This window comes from Strix aluco, chromosome 6 (assembly GCF_031877795.1).
Source record: "Strix aluco isolate bStrAlu1 chromosome 6, bStrAlu1.hap1, whole genome shotgun sequence".
Classification (NCBI taxonomy): Eukaryota; Metazoa; Chordata; class Aves; order Strigiformes; family Strigidae; genus Strix; species Strix aluco.
The window spans coordinates 9,452,624-9,475,310 of NC_133936.1; the positions used below are offsets into that span (position 1 = coordinate 9,452,624).

General features: G+C 41.8%; 1 protein-coding gene across 1 annotated transcript in view; it reads left to right on the forward strand.

Moving 5' to 3' along the window:
- Nucleotides 1–887: 887 nt before the first annotated feature.
- The window catches only part of DPP10 (dipeptidyl peptidase like 10), a 555,641-nt gene continuing 533,841 nt past the window's right edge, over nt 888–22,687 (forward strand). The window contains exon 1 of the mRNA XM_074828629.1: nt 888–970. Within this exon, the coding sequence (XP_074684730.1) occupies nt 911–970 (60 nt within the window). The 5' untranslated portion in view covers nt 888–910. The remainder of the gene's footprint in view (nt 971–22,687) is intronic.

Genomic DNA, 22,687 nt, shown 5'->3' on the forward strand with positions numbered 1-22,687 from the left:
ACAAAATATTGCTTGCTCATTACCAGCCTGAGGTATCACAATCTGCTCGCAGAGCTTACCAGCTTCCATCCCCAAATCCTCTGGCTTTCACACCAGCTTGCAGCTGGACCCGCGGAAAAAGCCTTTTGTACGTTTCTGGCAAGTCCTGCTCATGAGTCTGGAGGGGATAGTTTTTAGACTGTACCACAAACAAACCCACAAAAAGTTGTTTGGGTAGGAAGCCTAATCAGAGCTGCACCTCTTCTGCTCTAAGGGGAAGCGTGGAGCTTCTTGCGGTACGTAGCAAAGCCCAGAGACGGGGGAATCCCGTGTGGGCTGGCAGCGGGTGTGAGGCTGCCGCTTGTGCCTCGCACCTGTGTCACGGAACAGCGCCCGTACCCCGGCCCCGCAGTGGGCTGGAGCCGTGTTGGAACCGAAGGGAGAGGCGGCAGGAGGGGATGGGGAGAGGAGAACGGAAAAAGATCCCGGGGAACACGAAGGAAAAAGCAGCCAGCATAAACTTTCTGTTGCGGTTTTACTAATTTCAGCTAAGAGCGCTGCGGGGTTTGGCTTTCACAGAGCGGGGGCTGATCCCGCTCAGCCTCGGCTGCCCGGCCCCGGGGGCGAGAGTGGGGCGCTTCGGCTGGGCGCGACCCCCGGCTCAGCCCCGGTCCCGGTGGCGGCGGGCGGCGCGGGGCGGTGCCGGGCGGGGCGGAGCGGGCGGGCGGCCCCCGCCGGGCGGAGCTGTGGCGGCGCCCCGGGGTGCGGAGCCGCCGCAGCCGGAGCCGCAGCCGGACCCCTCCCCGCCCCCCCAGCCTCGGCCGGACCTCCCTCCCCCGCCGCTCGGAGCCGCCGGGAGCCGCGGGCGCCCCGTGCCCGCCCGGCCCCGCAGCCCGCCGGAGCCGGAGCGTACCGCGGCGGCGGCGGCAACATGAACCAGACGGCGACGGTGTCCCACCACGTCCAGTGCCAGCCCTCCCGGGCCGTCAAGGTAGGGCCGGTACCCCGGGGCACCGCCGCGCTCGGGCCGGGCGGGCAGCAGCGGCTGCGGGGCTCTCCCGGCCCACCGGCGGGCGAGCGCGGAGCTGCCGCCTCGGAGCCCCCGGAGCGCTCGGGGGAACGGGGAGTTGGCGCGCCGGGCAGCGGGAGAGTTGGCCCGAGGTTAGGGCGAAACGCGGCAGAGTGCGCGGGGTGCGGGACGCTGAGAACTTGGCCGGCGGGTTGCAGCGTGCGGTGCTCCGCGCTGCCCCCCCTCCCCAACCCCGCCGCCTCCCGGCCCCTTCCCAGGTCTCCTCCGAAAGTTTGCCCGGGGGCAGGTGGCTACGGGGCACGGAGCGGCAGTTGCCTCCCTAATCGTTACTCTGGAGTAACGGTACGGTCAAAGGCTGCGGTTGAAGGGTACTGTGTAAAATCGACGGGTTAGTCGTGATTTTGCCGTTGCCCGTCCGGAGCGAGCCGGGAAGGTGGGGGGCTGTGTGTTTGCTGGTTCTGTTGTCCCCGCGTGTGAGCGATGTGTGGGTGCTGTGGCTGGGCAGAGAGGGGCAGGGTGGGGGAAGACCCCAGGGCAGTGTCGGGCTCTCTCCCTGCCTGCCTTCTTCCCCAGCCTCTGACACGATCCTACCTTTGCATTGATCGAAAACTTCTTTCTAGCCGAGTTACTGCTCTCTACAGTGATAAAATGAAATCCCCAAACAGATTTGTATTCACTAGAGAGTGTTTTTTTTTTTTCTGAAATAAAATAACAGTGCAACCAGTGACACCATTTGATTATTGATTCTTAGTTCTGAAAAAACATCAAGAAATCTTACACCACCTATTTTGTTTCACAGAACGATGTGAAAGCCTGAAAAGTTCACTTCAGTGCTTTGCTGTCGGTGACTCAGGATCGCGCAGTGCGAGGCTGCGCGCAGGTTCGTGCAGGGCGAGGAAAGCTGCTGGGGCTTTGCTCCCTTCCCAGGCAAAGTTGGAGGGTTTGAGGCTGGTTTGTCTTCTCAGAGGAGAAGCCGAGCTGCACATCGGGTTAGCAAATTGTCAGTTGGGCTTTATCCAGTTAATGCTGGGAATAAAAATCATGACTTAGAGCTGGCAGGAGGGGATTAAAGGTATAAATCTTCTATTAGCACTGTTGTTTTTATAAAGGCTGCATTGCACTTCGCAGTGTATAATCAGTACTGCAGAATGTCTGCAGGCTCGGGGACGAGGTGGGGATTGACCTGTGACTCTGAGGACTAGTTGTGTAACACGTAACTGTATCCATCACACCATAAACGGCCGGTTCGTTCATGCTCAAATGGGCAAGGTGATGGGAAGTGATGAATTACAATTGCCCTGGCCCACTTCAAAGAGTCAGCGTATATAATATTAAATTGCTTAAAACCGTCTCATCCTCTCTAGGTCTATCTCTGTTCTCTACCAGAGAACAGAGAGCAGTGTGGTACTTGCTCTGGGAAGTATTCCCCTCTTACATTTGGGACAGCCAATGCTAATTTTTCACAGAGAGCAACGTTTATTAAATTCATTTGACTGGACTTCTAAGCCAAAACAACAACAACAACCAATATCAATATGCCATTAAAAAAAAAAAAAAAGACCCAGATGAGTCAATAGTCTTCAAAAAGAGAGAACATGAATCAGAGTCTTCTAGACATGAGTCCATTTTACAACCAACACAGTAATACTGATGCCATTAGAAAACTGTCTCATTTTTCTGCTCTTAATTCAATGTGTCAGGTGTAAAATGTGCTTGTAAATAGTTTCAAGTGCTTCCATGCTAGGCAAATGGATACTCCATGAGAAAATATTTATGACCGTAGGCGAGCAGTAACTGCTGTATGGTAATGAGGACCTTGTATTGGAAATTACTTCAAAAATACGTCATTAGTGACCAGACAAATACAAATTTCATATTAATCATAACTTGCCAAGAAACAGTGTTAGTTCCAGCAATTATGAAGATTCGGGGAAAAAAAGGTTACAGGAATGCTTCACACATACTGGAATGAGATCTATGAAATCCCTTCTTTTTTATCTTTTTGTTGTACTTTATGTTTCTCTCCAACACACAAACCCGTGACATCTCAGCTCCTGTGTGTTACGATCAATGTAATGTTACTGCTCAGTGTTTTTTGGATCAGCTACTCACTGCTCTGTAACGCAGCATAAACTTTTGAATCCACGTAACAAAAAGTAGAATGATCTACTTGTCCAGTAAATTGAGTCATGCAAGCTTTATCCATTACAGTTCCCGTGCTGAATCACCCTGGGACTGCAGGAGGGCTGGTGCCTGGATGTAGGGACATCCCATCCCTTTCTCACATCCGTCTTTGTTGAGGGAAGGGTGCAACTTTTTGCATCCGTGAACACTGAGAACTGTGTGTAATGCGTCCAAAGTAGTTTTGGTGATAGAGAAACAAGTTGAGAGAGGAAACCAATATAAAGCAAGAAAAAAAGCCCAAAGATACCAAACCCCTTGGATAAAATGCAAAATCTCCTAATAAAGCCTTCTTTTACCTCTAAGCCTTTTTACAGCTTTTCTGAAATGATTGCAGATCTTACTGCCTTGCTGACGCCACTATGAATAATGATCTTTCACTCTGAGATCTGTAACAAAAACTTTTAGGGTCTAGCTGGGAATGCAAAACACCTGCCTTGTTCCTGTATCATTACAGCCTCGACTTCAGGAGCCCCACCAGGGCAATGAACCTGGTTTTGTTCTTCACACTGTTGGCTCGTCTCAACACAGCAAGTAAATTAGCTCTTCCAGGGGAATCACTCTGTTGTTGTGCAATTTCATGTTGCACTGATGGCCAAAGGATTTTTTAATTTTTTTTTTTTCCTCCAACAGAAAAAACCTCTGTTAAAACATTGTTTGCCTTGTTTGGAGTTAAAAAACCCAAAAAGCCACAACCCAGAAATAGAAAATAATTATTATCTTGGCTGGCTAGTGTCTGCCATTATGAATTCTTTCAAACCAAACATTTGTACTGAAATTACGAGGACCGCAGAACAGAAGTACTTAAGTCTTGCTTCTAATGCAGTTGGGACTACAGTTTGTACTTAAAAAAAAAAAAAGGAGTTAAGCTAGTATTTCTTGGCCTTCTACATTCTTTAATAATAAAACATTCTCTACCAGATCATGACTCTCTGCTGTTATCAACCTAATATTGATCAGACTGTGAGCTGGATCATAGAAGGAGTTACTAATTGGCATTTCAGAAGCACATAATTACTGTGTAATATAATATGTATGTTATACCCTTTTACTCTACTCTTCCTTCTTCCCTGCCTTCCTTTCACTTTTATTTATTCATTAGCTTTTAGATTGTAAACTATAAAAGGCAAGTACAGATATGTCCTTAGCAAAAATTCTGCAGCCAGTTTCATCAGCATCCAGGGACAGTATCAGGAATTTTTACATTTCAGGTTTATTGTGGTAGTGTTTGAATGTTCACTAATTGGTGGTTTACTAATAGGTTTCTTATTTACAGTTAGGTTAAGGAGCACATATTTAAAGGAGGTTTGTTGTGTTCCCTGTGGACTTCTATGTGTGTTTACAGCAAATAAGATTTTTACACCAAACCTGCACCTTAGCAGGAAACATCTGCCTGCTCTGCAAACTGCTATACATGCACCTCCTCCTAAAGAGAGAGAGATACTAGTAAGTGGCTGTTCCTGTTCTTAAAGGCTGCTCAGTTATACATTTCAGGTTGAAACTTCAGGGAGTTAGATCTTTAAATGCCCAGAGGATGTGCACAAAACAGGCTTTGTGCAGGTATGAGAATCATTCAAATCTACCAGCTGTTTAGGAAATAAATCTTTTAAAATGAGAACAGCATTTCTGAAATCCATTACTTCAAAAGCAAGTCGCTAACAGAAAATCTCAGTGAGTGTTCAATTATGAATTATCCAGAATAGTACGTAACAAAGGGCACAAGCAGTACAGGGCTGTGTCATGTTAGGAAGGCAGTCTATGGCAGCGTAATGATGCAAAAAAGCCCCAGAAAAGTGATACATTTAAAGCTAATAGGTTTGCATGGTATTTTGTTTAAGGCATTAGCTGATTAGAGCACTGCCGTGCTGTGTGGAAACACGTTTATATTGCCACGTGAGGAACCACAGCTCTGGGGAAGCGTGGGGTGGAGGTGGCAGTGGAGGCTGGAGGCAGCTGGCGATGGGGAAGGTAGGTCGCAGTCATGCCTCTGGACAAGGCCATCTCAAAATGCGCATTTAGAACAGAGTAAATATTTTTATTTTTGTACATGCTGAGCAGATGTACGATGCCCTTGTGTTTATCCTGTTCTGGAGACTGTCTGAAGGCACGTCGTGACCCGTTAGGGAACACCAGAAGTGATTATAGCACTAATCAAAGAGACTGGCTTTTGTAGCATGATAGAAATGCCTTGAGTTTTGTTTCCTGAGAGCGTTCTGGGGTCTTTTGCATCCTCATCATCTGCAGCTGACTTTCTTCCATTCTGGCAAACTGGTTTTGATCACATTTGAGTTAAGTGGAGTTGCAGGTGTGATTTATTAGTATTTTGCAGACCAAAAATACAGCCATGATGACACACATTTACATATGGGGAGAACAAGCTGGAGGTCTCTAGATGGAAATTTGAAGAACTAACCAGAGCTTCTAAATCTTCCCATTTCCATCTATTACCTTTCTGTATGGCTTCAGTCTCCTTGCCAACATCTGTACTATCAGAAAATAACCAGTGACTTTTCCTTTTAAAAACAACCTTTCCTTCATTGTAAGAAGATGCACGGTTACAAATAAAAAGCTGCAGGAATGAGGAAAAAGCAATTTGAAATACTTATATTTTCCCCTTCCAGTCTATGTAGAAACAATTGCTCTGTGTCAAAGGTAACATCAAGATTAGTTTTATTTAGGTGACTTTCAGCTGGTACCAGTTGGAACAAAACCAGTACTAGTAAAAAACCCCCCACAGTACTATTAAAAAAAAAAAAAAAAAAGGGAAAGGGAGAGAGATGGTATCAAATGCCAAGTTCATGCTGGAAGGAGTGGCACAGTGTCAGCCCAGGTCTGATGCTTGGGCACAGCGTGTCCCAGCAGTGATTGCCCAGCACTCCTCATCAGAGATGGCCGCGGTCGGGGTCGTTCCTCACAGGGGAACGCAGTTCCCTGCCTGCTGTCAGCTTGTTGGTGGGGTACAGTTGTTGGATCTTCCTTCCCTGTACAAACTGTTAATCTGCTTTCAAAAATTTCTGTTCTTAGTTCCCTGCTCTTTTCATAAAACTTAAAAGCAATTAGCAAAAATGTGAATGTTTGATACTTCTATATGTTTGAGTATATATACTGATTCTGTGGTATAGATATGTATAATATATATAGCGACACACACCAGAGTGTTCTAATACATACACAATTTATAGCTTTCAACGTAATGATAATGCTAGAAATTTAGAAGGCAGTCACTTTAACGCTCATATACACAAATATACATGAATATGATGATAAATTATATTTAATAATAGGCTAGTACTTTCCTGAATTATAATAATATAAAATTTTTCCTACCGCAAATCATTACTTTAAGAAATATGGCATTAAGTTTCATTTTCTTTGAGGCCACTTAAGATATGCTTCTGTGGGTGTTAGATAACACTTTTCTGAAAGGATACCACATCATGAGGGATTTAATCTTTCTCATTCTTTAATCCAAAACCGTTTTACTAAACATGTGTAAAGATAATTTTGTGCTTATTTTGTTCAGTATTCCATTCTTAAGCTTAGCATGGTAAGACTTGCATGCTGTCCACTAACTGCACTTTGTTTTGGAATTTATTTACGACTTGGCATATTTGAAGATTTTTATCTGAGATCCTCAAATTGAATTATAAATGTTAAATTATCCAACATCCAGGTTAGTGATTGTGCTGTGCTAATCATTTGACAGTTTTTTGGATCAGTGACTTTGACTTCTCTGGTGTTGACAACACCCAATGTTACTGGCAGTATGTGCCAAAACCAAAGAATCGTCTTAGGCACCTACAAATTAACCTCTGTGATTCTTAAAAATGAGGCACCTGATAGTGGCAGAATGCCTCAGGGGCTTTTTGTTTCAAAGAAGAAGAATTAGACATGCAGGTTTGTTGCACTGTGAATGGAGTTAAGAGTGATTCACAGCAATACATGCCAACCCAAGGAACCTAAGGGAAGGCAACACCTAGAGTCAGAGTCATCAGCTTAATTAAAGACTCTCCGCAGTCCTGAGCTGGGAAGTTAATGCGACTGCTGCAGATGAGGGCATGATTTATTTCATATTAAATTTAATCAGTAAAATAGTTTGAGTGAATTATACTTTAAAATGCTAATTTCTCAGTGTTGATGGCAAAGGGAGCACCAGCTAACAAGCTGAATGGTGGGCGGGTGCTGTGAGCAGCTAATGGGTCTCATCCCCACCTCAGGGGTGCCAGAATGAGGGGGGGGGGCTGCTGCCATCCAGGGGCCTCAAGGGAAGAGGGAGAGAGTCCAAGGATGTTTAAAGCTTAGTGTTAATGATGCTGGTCTTGAGCTGCTGACCTCTTCCCTGAGGATATATCAGAAAAATAAGCTGAAATTTTGATTTGGAAAGAGGGGGACTGGAACTGAACTGGTTTGTGACTCCACAACACAGAGACGGCTGTTCAGTTTGAGTGTGTGTATGACCTTACCCAGGGAAAGGATGTGGAGGGCGAGCCCTGTGGAAGTTTTACAGAAAGTTGAGAAGGAAACAGATGATATCTGAAGGACACCTCGAGGCAGTGATGGCAGCTTGGCAGGAGAGGGCAGAGACACAGGAGTCACAGGAAGTCAGGATCTCAGAGCGTGACTGACTGTTAAAAGGCAGCTGGCAAGTAAAGAAAGATTAGGATGAAGTATTGTGTTTTAGAGTCAGCTAAAAAGATGTAACTAGGGATATTGGCTGTTAGATCAGATTACGTTGCTAGATCTGGCCAGCCACACTAAAATTGTTACAGAAAGTGGCAGCCTCAAAGAGAAACGAAGAGACAGAGATAACGTACTTTTATTGAGAAGCGTTAGAGGTGAGGTTTGCAATGTTATCTCACCGTGGCCCCCTAGAAGCAAGGTAGCACAGTGTCCACAAACTTCACGCTGGGGAAAAACCCAATGCTTTACCCACATTAAATAGGCTTTCTACACCTAGTTTTATTTACTTTATACATATATATATTTGGAAGAGTTAGGCAATAGGGGGAAGAAACCTAGAAAAATAGAAACACATAATTAGTTACAATTAGGTCCCTTGATTTATATAGTAACACAGAAAGAGTAACAAAAAAAAAAAGCCAGAACCATGAGTTTGTTGGAAAAGTTATGACAATATGCAAATTTTTCCCCTTTAAAAAAATGTATTGGAAGCATACAAAGATAATATTTTGGTAATCTTTGTCCAAATTTAGCTACCTGTGCAATAATAGCGTGAGAGGCAATGATAGTACGTAGGTGTTAAATTCTTAGTCTTTTCAAAATTATAAGTTGTTTTAAACTTATTCTGTAATGTTTGAATTGATGTAGCTTATAAAAATGGATATTTCAATAATAATAATAAGCCTATTTCTTGTAAAACCTGAGCTACCTTTGTAAGTAAGAGATGTCAGGTATATAGCAATCCAGTAACATTTCTGCTCACAGATGTCTTAAGAATTTTGACATGAACACAGTTGTGGAGAAATCAAAATTAAAGCTATTTGCGTAACAAAAGTGTGCAAGCTCTTGTGATTTACAGTAGCGAACATTAGAGGTGCTTAGTGGGTTGCTAAGTATGAAAAAATTGATGCTATTATGTTAAAGGATGACACTTAGGTTGTTTTATTTTCCTGTAGCTTGAGAAAGTTACGACATGCTAGCACTTGATATCAAATTTGCTTTAAAGTTTATATCCTTAAAAAGATGAACTTTGTCTTCAAAGGTAGGCCTGTTCTTTAAGGTGGTAATCCTGTTCCTTCTCTTGCCACTCACTCCTGGGCAGGTGCCATGTGTGACCCATTCAGTGATCATAATTCTCCTTTGTGCTAATTGTGCTTTGCCCGAGGGGAGGTCCCTGGCTGGCAACGTGAGTATGTTTTGGGCACCTCAATATGAGAGAGATACTGAGGTGCTAGAAGGAGTGCAGAGGAGGGCAACGAAGCTGGTGAAGGGCCTGGAGAATAAATCTTATGAGGAGCAATTGAAGGAGCTGGGACTGTTTAGTTTGAGGAGGAGAAGGCTGAGGGGAGACCTCATCACTCTCTACAGCTACCTGAAAGGACATTGTAGAGAGGTTGGTGCTGGTATCTTCTCACAGGTGATTAGTGACAGAACAAGGGGGGATGGCTTTAAACTCCAACAGGGGAGGTTTAGACTGGACATTAGGAAAAAAATTTTCAGAAAGAGTGGTCAGACAGTGGAATAGGCTGCCCAGGGAGGTGGTGGAGTCACCATCCCTGGATGTGTTTAAGGGTCGTTTGAATGAGATGCTGGGGGATATGGTGTAGGGGAGAACTTTGTAGCGTAGGGCTGATGGTTGGACTTGATGATCCCAACGGTCTTTTCCAACCTGAGTGGTTCTGTGATTCTGTGTCCTGTGGTTGTTCATCAGAGAGCCCTGGTTTTCATCTGTAGGTGTGGTAGGTAGAGAGTTTTCCCACCCTGTGGGTAAGTGAGATGCAAACGTTTCCTGTGCTGACGAAACCAAGACCTGCTGAAGGATTTTCATGGGTGAAGGAGAAAGTGGGGGCAGACGCCTGTGCCCAACAGTTGCGCTGGTGGCAGTAAATGCTCTGTTCATGCTCCTGTGTGAGGTGAGGGAATTTCCTGGGCAGGAGAAGGTACCAGAGCTTTGCTCTGAGATCTCCAGTGTCGTGCGATTCAGTAGACCAAAGTCCATTAAGCTTAAGGGAAGCTGAGCTCCGCAACCGTTAGATGTCTGCGGTGAGGGCTGAGTGCCCCTCTGGGGACCCCATTTCCCTGTCCTCTGCCGCTGGGGGAAACGATCAGTCAGTGTCTGGCAATTCGGTGCATCCGGTGCTGGGTTTATTCTTCATACAACAGTCAAAGCATGAAGGAATGTTAAATAATATTGGTTTATTAGCCTTCCTTATGTTTTTAAAGTTGTGGTTTCAGCAATGTAACAGTGAGTATCTATCCCTTGGCTTAGTTTTCCTTGGATATCATCGATGAATAGCAGGTTTACATTTTGAAATAAGCTTTTTTCTTTTGTAAAATCAATTGCTTAGGCAGGAGAAGTCCTGACTTCCCAATTAAGCAATTTATCTAAAAGAAATCTTTTTTTCCCTTCCCTTTAGAGCATTAAACACTTTCTCAGCTTGAAAGCTGCATCAGTCTGCCAGCACGGGATTAATGCCACAAACATTTCTCTTCATATTTGCTGCAGAGATGACCTGCAGACATGAGCATCATGTTAAAAAATAGCTTTTATAATTCCTTGTGTGTGATAACAGAGAGCCAAAACCTGCCTCTGTGTTCCTTTATTTCTTCTTACTAGAGGAGGGGAGCAGGCATGAGATCCGGTGCCCCCTCCCCGATGGCCCATCCGTCCCCTCTCCCAGCCCCGCCTCGGGCTCGGGCGGTTGCTGGTACCACTTTCTGGCTGTGGTGGGTCTGGCTTCGCCATGTCCCCGTCTCTGCATGCACCACGGGAGCATTGGCACACGCGGTTCCCTCCGTGTTCCACGCTACAGGCTGTTTATGAACACACACAACCTGGCGTCCTAAGACCTGATCTGAGGCTGGTCCCACTGAACAGCAGGGAAGCCTTTGGGCTTACTTTAGCTTTTTGGATAAATCTAGAGAAGGGAGGAGACTTTCTATTTTTCTCTTTAACCTGTTTGCCGTTGTCAGTATAAATAAGTTCAGACATGTTCTGAGATTACCAATCGCAGCTCCTGAATGCTGAAAGGCATCAAGCCCCCAAAGCTTTTGAGCTTTCCCATCACTCACATTTTACCTGTACAAGCAAATCCAGCGTGTGTGGCACTGAGCAGCACAATAGTCTGTTTGTTCAGTCTCTGTCCTAACCTTGCTCCTCCATGAGCTTGGAAGGAAATTGCTGTGCTTCTGCATTGGCCCCTTGTGGGACGTATTAGTTTCTGCTGCTTGTAAGGATACTTTCCTCCCTGCTAATCCAAACCCATAAAAGCATTTTAGCAGTGCTGGAATGATTGACTAAAGGTTTTCTTGCTGTAATTTATACTTATATCAATAATTACTTAGTTGACCTTTTTTTTTTTTTTTTTTTTTTTTTTTTGTACAGGACACAGTGTCTAATGGCTGGAGCTAAAAACTGGAAAATTGGAATTTGGGGCAGGCTCACAAGCTCTGCTACCTCTGGCAGTAACAGTGTTCATCCAGGGAGAGATCCTGCACTTGTTTATTTATGTTGAGATTTTCCATGGAATTAAGGCAAACTCTTTCAGTTAACTGTTTCTCTTTTGGAAGTGGGAGGAAACTTTCTGCTGGTTTACCATGCTGACCCAGCTTGCTTGAAGGTCAGAGTAACCTTAGCACTGCGGCAAGGGGAGCTGAGGCCTCTCGCTTTCTTTTCCTTTGTGCTATAGTGCAAGGGTTTGTGGCTTTGCATTTCCTTCTGGGTGTATTTGTAGGTTGTTTGCATGGGAGAGTCATGAGCAAGTGAACGACCATGGCATAAAATGAGATTATGCAGGCGCTGGACAGACTGGGGGGAATCGACACAGGCTTAGTCCCTGTGTCACTCGGTTCAGCCAAGCCTGGGGCAGCAGTGTTCTTTAAGGAAAGGGAGGAAAAAGAGAAAGGATGACAAGTGGCACGAGAAGACTGATCAAGAGGAAGAAAAGTGAATAGCTCAGAGCTACTCAGGTGACCTCAGGAGGCATGTCTGTTGATGGCACGTCATGCGTACCTTGCTTGTCTGTGCACCTGGTAGACTTGGTTTGATTTTTGCTTTCAACCCTGAGGTGACAGCACTGTGCTCAGACAAGAAATATTTTCAACTAATTTTTCACACAAAGTATCTGACTTATGGAAGTCAATACAACCAAGGATTTGTCTGTTTAAAGACCAAATATATGCTACCCATGACTCTCTTTCCCTGTGATAATTTTTCAGCTGTGAATTCCTCACAGTTGCCTTCAGTAAAATCTCAATTTACATCCATGAGTACATATTTTTTGTACAGATTTAGTCTGGAGTTTAAAAAAATTTCAGTTTTATAATTCACCAGCTGTAATGTGTTTTCTGGGAACATTAGTGTCTCTGAAATTTGATTATGCAAATATTTGCAGAGGGCAAACAAAAGCTCAGTGAAAACAAATCCATAAAATAATTAAGGAAATATTGGTGTTCTTCTATTTTTATAGTATTTGATCCTCTCTAAACATTTCCCAAACTCTCTGGATGCTTCTTTCCCCCTCAGTGATTTAGAAGTCTCGGGCGACCCTAGTTGTATCCCAAGTGAGGTCACATTTACTGGAGAAACCCATCAGGCAGCTGACGCCATTTTAAGATATTTTTAAGACACCTTTGGCAGTATTTTATAGTTTCAAATAACCTTACCAGCATCATCAGAATGTAACACTAAGCACTGTTCAGATTTGAGGACTCTTCAGGAATGAAGAAGAATTTAGGTGGCCATTGAATTCAGTTAGGCCCCCTGGTTATTGGTGGGCAGCTGTGGTATTCAACATCTAGTACTTAAATACCAAATCATTGACTTGGTGGCTATGCTGTGAAATATACGTTTCATTATTTAAAACCACACAGCTCTTTTTTTTTTTTTTTTTTTTTTCTGTAAGAATTTTGGAATTTTCAGTTGGTTTTTGTCATACATGTTGGCTCGAAATTCTGTAGGGTCACTGCAGCAATCCTGAGGCAGATAAGTTAAATTTGGTTTGAGCTTCAGACTCGTGGAATCAAGCTGTTTGTGTATCCAAAGCAGCAGCCGAAGCCCCAGGTAGGGCTGCAGTTGCGGTGGTCTGAGTCAAGGATTCAGCTGAGCACTGCCAACTTGTGGAAGTCAGGTAGTGGGGAACCACATCAGGTTGTAAGAGATAATAACATGGGAGCCCTTCTCTATTTTGTGTGATAGCTTTGGAGTGAGAGAATTGCTCTCTACCTGGTCTTGTGTTCCTAGCACAGCTCTGTAATTTTTGTACTGGATTGGAGCTGCACAGAGTAAATGTATTTATAGTCTCAGGCAGTGTTCAGAATGAGTGTTATGCATAAAATTGCTTGCTGAAGTAACTTTCCTGATGCCGCAAGAGAGCTGGGCCAATAGAGAATTTGGGTCACCATACCTAAGAAGATTTCTGTAATTAAAACAGCTTTTATAGAGCATATTTGCATTTTTACATGGAATAGTTGAAAAAGCTTTTAAGTTTCAACCAATCTATCCCCTTTCTTCCTGAAACATATTTTTGTAACTCCAGATCTAAGTCATTTAGCATCAAATTCTGCTAAAGAAAAAAAATCATCATTGCAAGATTTTCAAAAACTTACTTCTCAGGTTGAGAGAGATTTATAAACGTGAGGTTTTTTTTACATGTGTCATCCTCTGTACAAAGCCCTACAAAGTAAAGCTGGCATGGGTTACATGCCATGGAAATAAAAAAGAATGAGTTTGAATGAAAAAAACATTTGAGACTCAAGATTTTTATGTTTCATTTTTAAACTGTAATCAAAAAAGTACCGTATACTCTCATTTGATGAATGCTGCATACACTGCAGAAAAAATGCATTGCAAGATTTTGGAAAAGTGCCTGCAACTCATACAGTGGTTTTGGGACAGAATTTTTTGTTTTTATAGTACAGTATTTTTAAAAACACTAACAATTCTCAAGCTGCCTTCTTGCTCAACTCAGTTATTTTTTGAAGAGAAATCCAATGTGCTCATTATTTTTCCAGTATTTCTTGTATGTTGTTACTGTGGAGAAAACAGACAGTACGCATCTGAAACCTCACAGATCAGTCTTTAATGATTTCTAGATTTAGAGCAAAGGAATGAAATTACTAACATTGGAGTTTAGGTCATATTTTGGCTTCTATTTAATAACTGCTCCTAATGATGACTGGTGTGATCATGCACGGTTATAAAATTAGTATTTATATTTTAACTTTCTACATTAAAGTGTTGAACTGGTATACAATATATAGAGTAGTATGTGATAATGTAAGAGTTCTCCAGAATAGTACTATGAATGTTTGACAGTCTCATAATGTCAAAGCTTAAATTATTGAATAGCTACAATTCTGCTGTAGAAAGTGCAATGTAGATTAATAGACATAAAAGGAATCATGTTCCAGATGAAGTAGCTGACTAAATATATCATCTAAGTGGTTGATAAAGTAGCTAAATTACTGTAAACAAACAATAAAACGTCTTAGAGGAAATAGCTCAGAGAAGTTGCATACTGGAAGAGTAAAAAGATAAATGCAAATTGTAAATATATAAAAGGAAAAGGCTGGATGGCAGTTTTTCGATGTAATATGTAGGTTATCTTGGCTATCTGTCTAATAAAGTTGGTGTTCTTGAACAGTAGTGACTATTCCCTGTGACATGGAGTAATACACAGCAGATGACCGTCAATATAAGATAGATACAATCTATTTCTGCCACAGAAATATTTCTGGGCACTCTAATACGAAAAAGTTCAGTAAGTAAAATGTTGAGACTGTATAAATCATTAATCAATATTAAGTCATCTTAATGCATAAGGGGATGAGAAACCAGAGTCCCTAGATATTTGTTTTACCAGTGAGCCCAATCCTGCAGAGTATCAATTTACCGTATAACACACAAATGGCTTTTTTTTCATTTTCTTTATGATCGCCTTTGATAGTTTTAGTTTCCAAGAAAATATCCAGGCTGGAACTGATCACCCACTACCCCTAAGGCTGAAGATGTGAAATATGTGGTTTTATGCCACAGGTATTTGTAGAGCATCAAAGCTCTTGTCTGCCAATCAGTGGCTAAATGCCATCAGCAGCAGAGCAGCTGGGAGTTTTCAAGATGTAGGTAAGGTAGAGTTGTGTTGTAAAATAGTCTTACTTACTTCACAGAGTACACCTGGAGTACTGCATCCAGCTCTGGAGTCCTCAGTACAGGAAAGACATGGACCTGTTGGAGCGGGTCCAGAGGAGGCCACAAAGATGGTCAGGGGGGCTGGAGCACCTCCCCTGTGAGGACAGGCTGAGAGAGTTGGGGGTGTTCAGCCCAGAGAGGAGAAGACTCCGGGGAGACCTTATAGTGGCCTTCCAGTACTTCAAGGGGGCTACAGGAAAGGTGGGGAGGGACTCTTTATCAGGGGGTGTGGGGATAGGATGAGGGGTGATGGCTTTAAACTGAAAGAGGAGAGATTTACTTTAGATGTAAGGAAGAAGTTCTTCACTGTGAGGGTGGTGAGACACTGGCACAGGTTTCCCAGAGAAGCTGTGGCTGCCCCCTCCCTGGAAGGGTTCAAGGCCAGGTTGGACGGGGCTTTGAGCAACCTGGTCTAGTGGAAGGTGTCCCTGCCCATGGCAGGGGGGGTGGACTAGGTGATCTTTAAATGTCCCTTCCAACCCAAACCATTCTAGGATTCTATGAAAAAGGTGAAAATTAAAAGTACTAGTAATGGAAGCAGAGTTGTCAATAATATCCCCAGCTAACGAGAGGCAGCCTGTCTCTTGTGGGATTGTACCTTACTTTGTGTTAACTTTTTCTCTTTTTATTTTTCATCCTACTTCCAGTGGAGAACTCTCATGTAGATCAAAAGGTAGTGATAATGAGCTGAGCTGATGAAGCTTTCAGAAGAAAAGGGGAGGAAAAGAGATAAAACACCGTAACTGTTTTCAGTAAGGAGGCTTGCTTGAGAATACTGTATTTCTGATTCTCAGTGTTTTCTCAAAATTATGCTTAAAAAAAGATGATAAAAAGTTTCTAATAAAATGAAGGTAATAAGAAGTAATACTAAAATTACACTGATAACTTCTAAATTCAGTATTATTTTATGTAACTAATTTATTCATTATGATTTATGGAGAACATTGATGGCTACAAAAGCTAGATAATAGACTAGTTTTATCTTTTTAATAACAGACCTAATTCCACAATCATTATTTAATCTGAAGTTCTTTTCAGAGGTTTTCTTGCATGTGTGTTCCTGAGTCAGGTCTGTGTTTTTTAAACTTTTCTGTAGGTGACAATTTACATTTTCAAAAAACACTTGAAGAAATTATCAAATTCTTGCCACATACCAATATGATGAACGATTAAGCACTGTTAATTCCCTTTTATGATGGGCATTGAGGCAAAGGAAACTTATATGTCTTGTGCAAGGCTGCTGAGAAATTAATGTTAAAGATGAGACCTTGAGGATTCCTCTCTCTTTTCAATACCCAGCTGAAATACAATATTCAAGAGGAAAATTACTGACATAACAGTTTGTAACCCTAAAACAAAAAAATCAGAAGACGGAAACTCAGCAAAATGAAGGAACGCCCCATTTCGACTCATCCTTTCCACCAAATGACAACTCCCTGGTCAGCAGAGACTCATCAGGTGTCTCATCCAGGTGGAGAGTGTTTTAATCCTTAGCATAATTGCTCATTCATCCTAGTCATCTGTTGTGTGTATTACCCAATAAATAATGACCTTGTCCTCTTACACTGTGTATATCTGAATTATAGTCTCTGCTCACAGTAAAAGTTGCCTGAACAATGTGACCCAGAGAAGAAGAGTTGCATGTCTTTATATGATCGGTCTCCGAAACCCCAGTCTTGCTCCTTTTTAAGACAAAGTGGCAAAAGTCCCATTGATTTTTAAGAGAACAGAGTAACTGCATAGGTGAGTTCTGAATTTTCATGTTAAAATACAATTATGATATTTAAGTAAGGTAACTGCGTCTAAGATAAATCATACCTGAACATGGAAAGACTGTTGGTGGGGCAAAGTATATCAAAAGAACTCCAAAGTCTGAACTTGAACGGCCTCTAAAGCTTCACCTAGAATTTAATATTTGCTGCCAAATTTTCAGGTATCCTATGAGCTATAAGTCAGCTTTAGGCTCTCAGACAAGGTGTAGAATAAATGCTGCTAATGCATTTCTCCCTGTTGTCATTTCCCACAACATCACCAGATACGTCCGTTTGCCAGCGGCATCCACAAGGGAAGAGTCGCTCCTGGCCACGTTTCTTCCTTTTTGCATTCCTGAGCAAGAGCAGAGAGCTCTGCTGGGGCAGCCAAGGAAGGAAGTGCAGTATTTGTGCGTGGGAGAAGCTGGAACAAATGCCCTTTGGGATCACATACTTTTCATTTACTACTCTGTTGAGAATTGCTTATAAATGTTCCACTTTCAAATTACCACTTCCTTCTAATTTCCCATTTTAATTTATTTTTGGTCGTCTTCAATAATGGTTTTGGCAATCCAGATTATTTCACTTTATTTCCCTAGATACTTTTTATGGCTTGCATTTTTAAAGAACAATATCCCATGGAATAATGTTTAGCATTTATGCCTAGTTTTCTTAAAGATGAACGAAAAACCAAACTGTGGCAGTTTTGTGTTCAAAGTAGTTTCTTTTTTTTTTGTCTTTCAGCCAGGATTTATATTATTTGTATTCACCTTTCCTAAAGAGATAGAATGATCTAAAATTTGGAGGAAATATATTCTGTAAATAAGGAATACTAGTATAAATAATTTTTAATTATCTTTGTGTTGCCAAATAATGAACTGATGTAGTTACGGTCTTTATTGCTGTGTGAAGAACAGAGTAGGGATTCAAAAAATAAGCAAGACGTCTAATGAAAATCTTCCCTGTCCAACCAAATTTGATTGATTTGCTTGTCTTTCAGGGAGAAATGCCACAGAGCTGGAAAATCTGTCTGTCTCTGCCGCAGGAGTTTGAGTTATGTTTCTTAATAATGTAGCTTTATATTTTGTAAGTGGTGACTTACAAAGATTTTGCCCAGCTTTCCCAGAAGGCAAGATATGATCCAAGTTGCCTGATCAAATGAAAGCTGTGGTTGTTGAGTATAATCAACATGTATCAAATGATCTTATTAGGCAACTTGATAGTACAACTTTCTTGAGGCTGACTCTAAGGCTTATTGGATACATCATTTCTCTGTAGAATACTGAACATGCTGGAGGAATATACAGCATGTATAATGCATGTCATAGTAGCATGCTGATGAAGTGTGGATGGAATCAAATAGTAAACCTGGAGTAATTGTTGAAATCTGCTGCAGATGCTGAGTGTAATTGATAAATAACTACTAATAACAGTTTTGTTATGCATGTGCTCAGAAGTTTATGTTTTAAAGGGAAGTTCAAGTATGTCTGGATTTTTCTCAGGTTTCAATAGCAAGGCTGACCTACAGCTGCTTTGTGTTGCCTTTTTGCTGCACAGCACATGGAGCCACACTGGGAAGGGGAACGTGCTGCACAGTGACTTTTTTGCACTCTGGTGAACTCAGTTAATCAGAGCTGGGTAGGAGCACACAGAAGGTTACAGCAGCTCAGCTGATGCGTGGAGACTGTCAGCTGCTGGAACGGGATCGCATCTGCCCATGGGTTTGTACCTTTCGTTACTTGATTTCAAAACATGTGATTGCAGTGTTAATGACTACACTGAGAGCAAGCTTAGATGGTCTCTCCACTATGGCGGAGAGACTTCTTGAATGTTTAAGCACATCAAATTCACACAAAATAATGGGTGACTTTGTGATTTAGTGTGATAAGAGGCAACTCCCACTGATCTTCTCCTTAATCCTATTTGAGTAAGTGGCTCTTGGACAATTAAGACTAGTAGCGTGCCAATGGTTATGTCAATTTTAATGCCAGCTTCTAAATTTTCTTTAATTACTGTGAGATTCACTTTAGGTTTCCAATCCAATAACATTTTAGTAATTAGTGACCTAACAGACATACAATACTGCAACAGTCATTTTGATGAAGATTTTGTTGGTTAGAAGAAAATCAGGCACTTTTGCTATAAAGTGTGACTATGAAAATGGTGGACCAGCACAGGCAAGGGAAGACTGAAGCTCTTGCTTTTGTAGATGTGTGCTGGTGGGGCAACCAGGTCTGTCAGCCAGAGGGACAGGCAGCTAGTGAGGTGTCTGAGGAGGAGGGGTAATTCCCATGAGCGATCAAGACCTTCAGCCCCTTAAAGAGCAGCTGATGAGATTTACCTGTCCTCTGGCTGAGGTCTCCTCTGGAGATCTCCTAGGGCTGGAAGGGACCCAAGATCAGTCTTTTGAGAGAGTTGGAAAGATCATTCATACCTGCAGCTAAACTGCAATGCTAAAAGTGGTGTTTGCGTGGGCAGGGAGCGATAAAGCTGCACCCTCCCGATGGACTCCTGGCCCATGAGGATGTTTCTTACGCAGCTGGAAAAGTCCTCCTTGAAGTCTGGGATAGCAGTGGGGCAGAGCTGAAGGTGTAGCCACAAGCTCTGGGAAGGAACCACTGGACTCAAATGTTATGTGGCTAAACTGGAAATTTGCAGAAGCCTTTCTAAAACAGATTAAATCCTCCCATATCAGTGAGAATTAAGAAGTTGCTAGTTTCAGTGAGTAGTTTTGTTCCAAAGAAATTCCTTAGGGAAGAAAATGAAGGAGATTTTCTCATTTTTGTATTAATACTTCAGTTAAATATTTATAAATAGAAGCCTCTGTGTTGTACTTTGAAGCCAGACTGTTTCTTAGACATGTGTTAGTGTCCAAATCTGTTGCTATAACATCCTAAATCCTTTAATTAGGTTTACCAGTTCATAAGCAAAATAAAGTTTCTACATCAGATGTTTCTTTGAGATGCAGAAGATGTTTTCTTGATGTTTTGGGTTATTTAAATTTTCTGCAATGCAAATTCTAGACGTAGTCTTACAGAAGGCTAAATTAGGTTGAAAACCAGAGGTCATATCAAAGCTGGTGTAGAGCTTTGGCTTGCTGGTTTTGGCTTTTTGTTGTTTCTAAATAAAAAATCTTCGGGAATGAAAATTCCTTCAACTCAAGAGTTCATACAGTAGAAATTGTTATGCAACTTCACTCTTATGTGCCAATAGACTTCCTTTCTTTCTGCTTCCTTTTAACATTTCTACCCAGATGTTACACTATAAAATTCCCTATAAATTGACTATATAAAAATATACTTAATTGATACACCTCTCTACATTTTCCAGAAGGAGCGGTAGCATTTTATATCAAGACCATCTTCTCTGTGGATGGAAAGCTTTTTAGATTCAGGGTTGTTGGCTGTGGTATGAAACAGCATAGCTAACAGGATGAAACAGTCAGGGAGTCAGCATGTGGCATGGCTTCCTTCTCCTGACAGGGCATATGCCAAAAAAAATATAAAAAATTTAAAAAATGATGCAAGCTTTTATACTGTGTGTTAGCAAGCACTGTTCCACTGGGTTCTACCATGCATGTTGTTCCAAGGAACAACATTTAAAAGAAAAAATGCTGGTTTGGCTCATCTGAGGGTCCTGAAGGTCTAAAGAACGAGCAGTATTTCTCAACTTGTCTAGATTTAAAGATATTTAAGGGGTGGGGTAGAAGTTTAAGATAGATTTTAATGAAAAATATTTTCAGAGCACTTGTATATTGTGCATTTAATCTTTAGAATTGCAAGTTTTCTGTTTTTTCTCTAAAAACATTAAGACGTTTTAAGAGTAAACAAATAAATATCATTCTCTTTCTGTCCTCCTAATTTGTTACAGTTTGTAGGACTAAACAGATTAGCAGAAAAAGCCTTTCCAGAAGAAGAGCAGAAGGGTTGCAGGCAAAAACCCCTTTGGAGCTTTGAAAATGCCAAGTACCTTTTAAAGAAAAGACAGTCTTATTAAAGTTTATTTTACTCAAAATGGTAATAAAACACCTAATGCGCAGTGTGTGAGGCAGCTAGTGTTGACATTAAAGATTCAAAACAAATTCAAAACACCATAAAATTATAGTGCTTTACAAAGAGTTAAAAGACTGACATTTTCTTTCCTCTGTCTGGGACTGTCAGAAGATTCTGAATCTGACTTCTAAAACTCTTGTTACTGCCTTACAGCAGTGTTCACAAATACAGTCACCTCATGGGAGCCTCTCCGAGGATTTTTCTTGCAGATAAAAATGGTGTTTTCTTTAGATTCAGTCCCATAGCAGCCCTGAAGATATTTTTGGTTAGTTTCTCAGCGGAAACTGGAGACTTAAAAAGCTAGAAACAACACTTAGAATTTCTCTTCTTAAAAAGACGTGATTTCCAGCTTCCAACGAGGAATTAATATCAGTATTGGATGAATTTGGTCTCATTTTTTCTCTTCAGCGGGCTACTCAAGATGACCCAAATAGGTTTATGACAGGAGCAGTTGCTGGTGCTGCAGCTCTGGCTGTATCAACTTCAGTCAACCGGTATCAACAGTCAAACTGTATCAACTTCAGCTGCAACCCTATTGCGGCCACATGTTGGCTCTGCTGTTGGGTGTCAGTTGAAGAGCCTCGGTCATAATTCTTGGTGTACAGTAAATTAATTAGTTAATTTGAGAAGTAAAAAAGTCTAAGAAAAATTGAAAAAATGAGCACCTATGCATTGATCTGCAGTTTGCTCTTCTGTGATAAGAAAATTCGTGTAAGTTTTGGAAAAGGAGGAATCCCCTATGCTGCCAGCACTGTATATGCAGTGAAATACAGATGGCTGAAATATTCCATCAGAAGTAGCAAAAATTTTCAACAGCAACAGGATTTATATAGAAGCAGCTAATACAGCTATGGCTGTAATGGACCTATTTTTGGGCAGTCCTGTGTTACTAGTGACTAGCTGTCTAGGGAGGCAAAACTGAAGGCACATGTCTTAAGCTGATTGATAATGACATAGGCATAATCTTTAATAAGCAATTAATTAGAAAGGTGCCCATGTTTACAGCTTCAACAGATACGGCAAAACTGTGCTCCGGAATATATGCTTATGCATGAGTAGCATAGACAGGTTGAGCCGGAGGCAGACAGAAACCACCAGCACACAAATCCCCTCAGCATTTGAATATATGCAAATAATACATTAGCTTTACATGAGAAATTTGTAGTGGAATTAGCATCCAGATCACCAAAGTGCATTTTTTTTGTCACAGGCTGAACTGCTTGTGGAGCAGAGAGGTGGTTCACGCTGTTGCCACCCCCACGCCGCTCTGTGGAAGGGTGTCATTAGTGATTACAACTTTCAGGTCTTTAATTACTGAGATACTTTAATTCAGTCTGGTACAAAATGAACTTAAGGCTCTGTGGATTCTTATTTGAGCGTTTTTTAAACCAGGCTTTCATAGTGGAGCCTGAAATTTAGTTCACTGTGAACTTTCTAGAAGTTGCCAACTGTCAGTAAGTTTGGGCCTGGTTTTGACCAAGACAGTTTATGACTTTCTGGGAAACCACATGAAAATTTGAGGGTTTGGAGGAGTTTCCTCATACTCATTATTTCATGTCAAAAGGGAAAGCCCAGGATATTAATTTTTTCAGGTTACTGTTATTTTTTTAGGCTAAGTCAATAATTGCTTCTGCCCACAAGGGCCTTCCAAAATAGACAGTCTGTATCTTCATGCTAAACAGAAAAAAATGGCAAAGAAAATATACATACGGAGAGGAAAGTGATTTAAGAAGATTCCAAGTGGATCAATGGTGAGGCCAAAAATTCTATTGAGCTACATACACTGCTTTTTCTCCTCTTCTGTCTCCTCCAGTCCAAAGCCTTC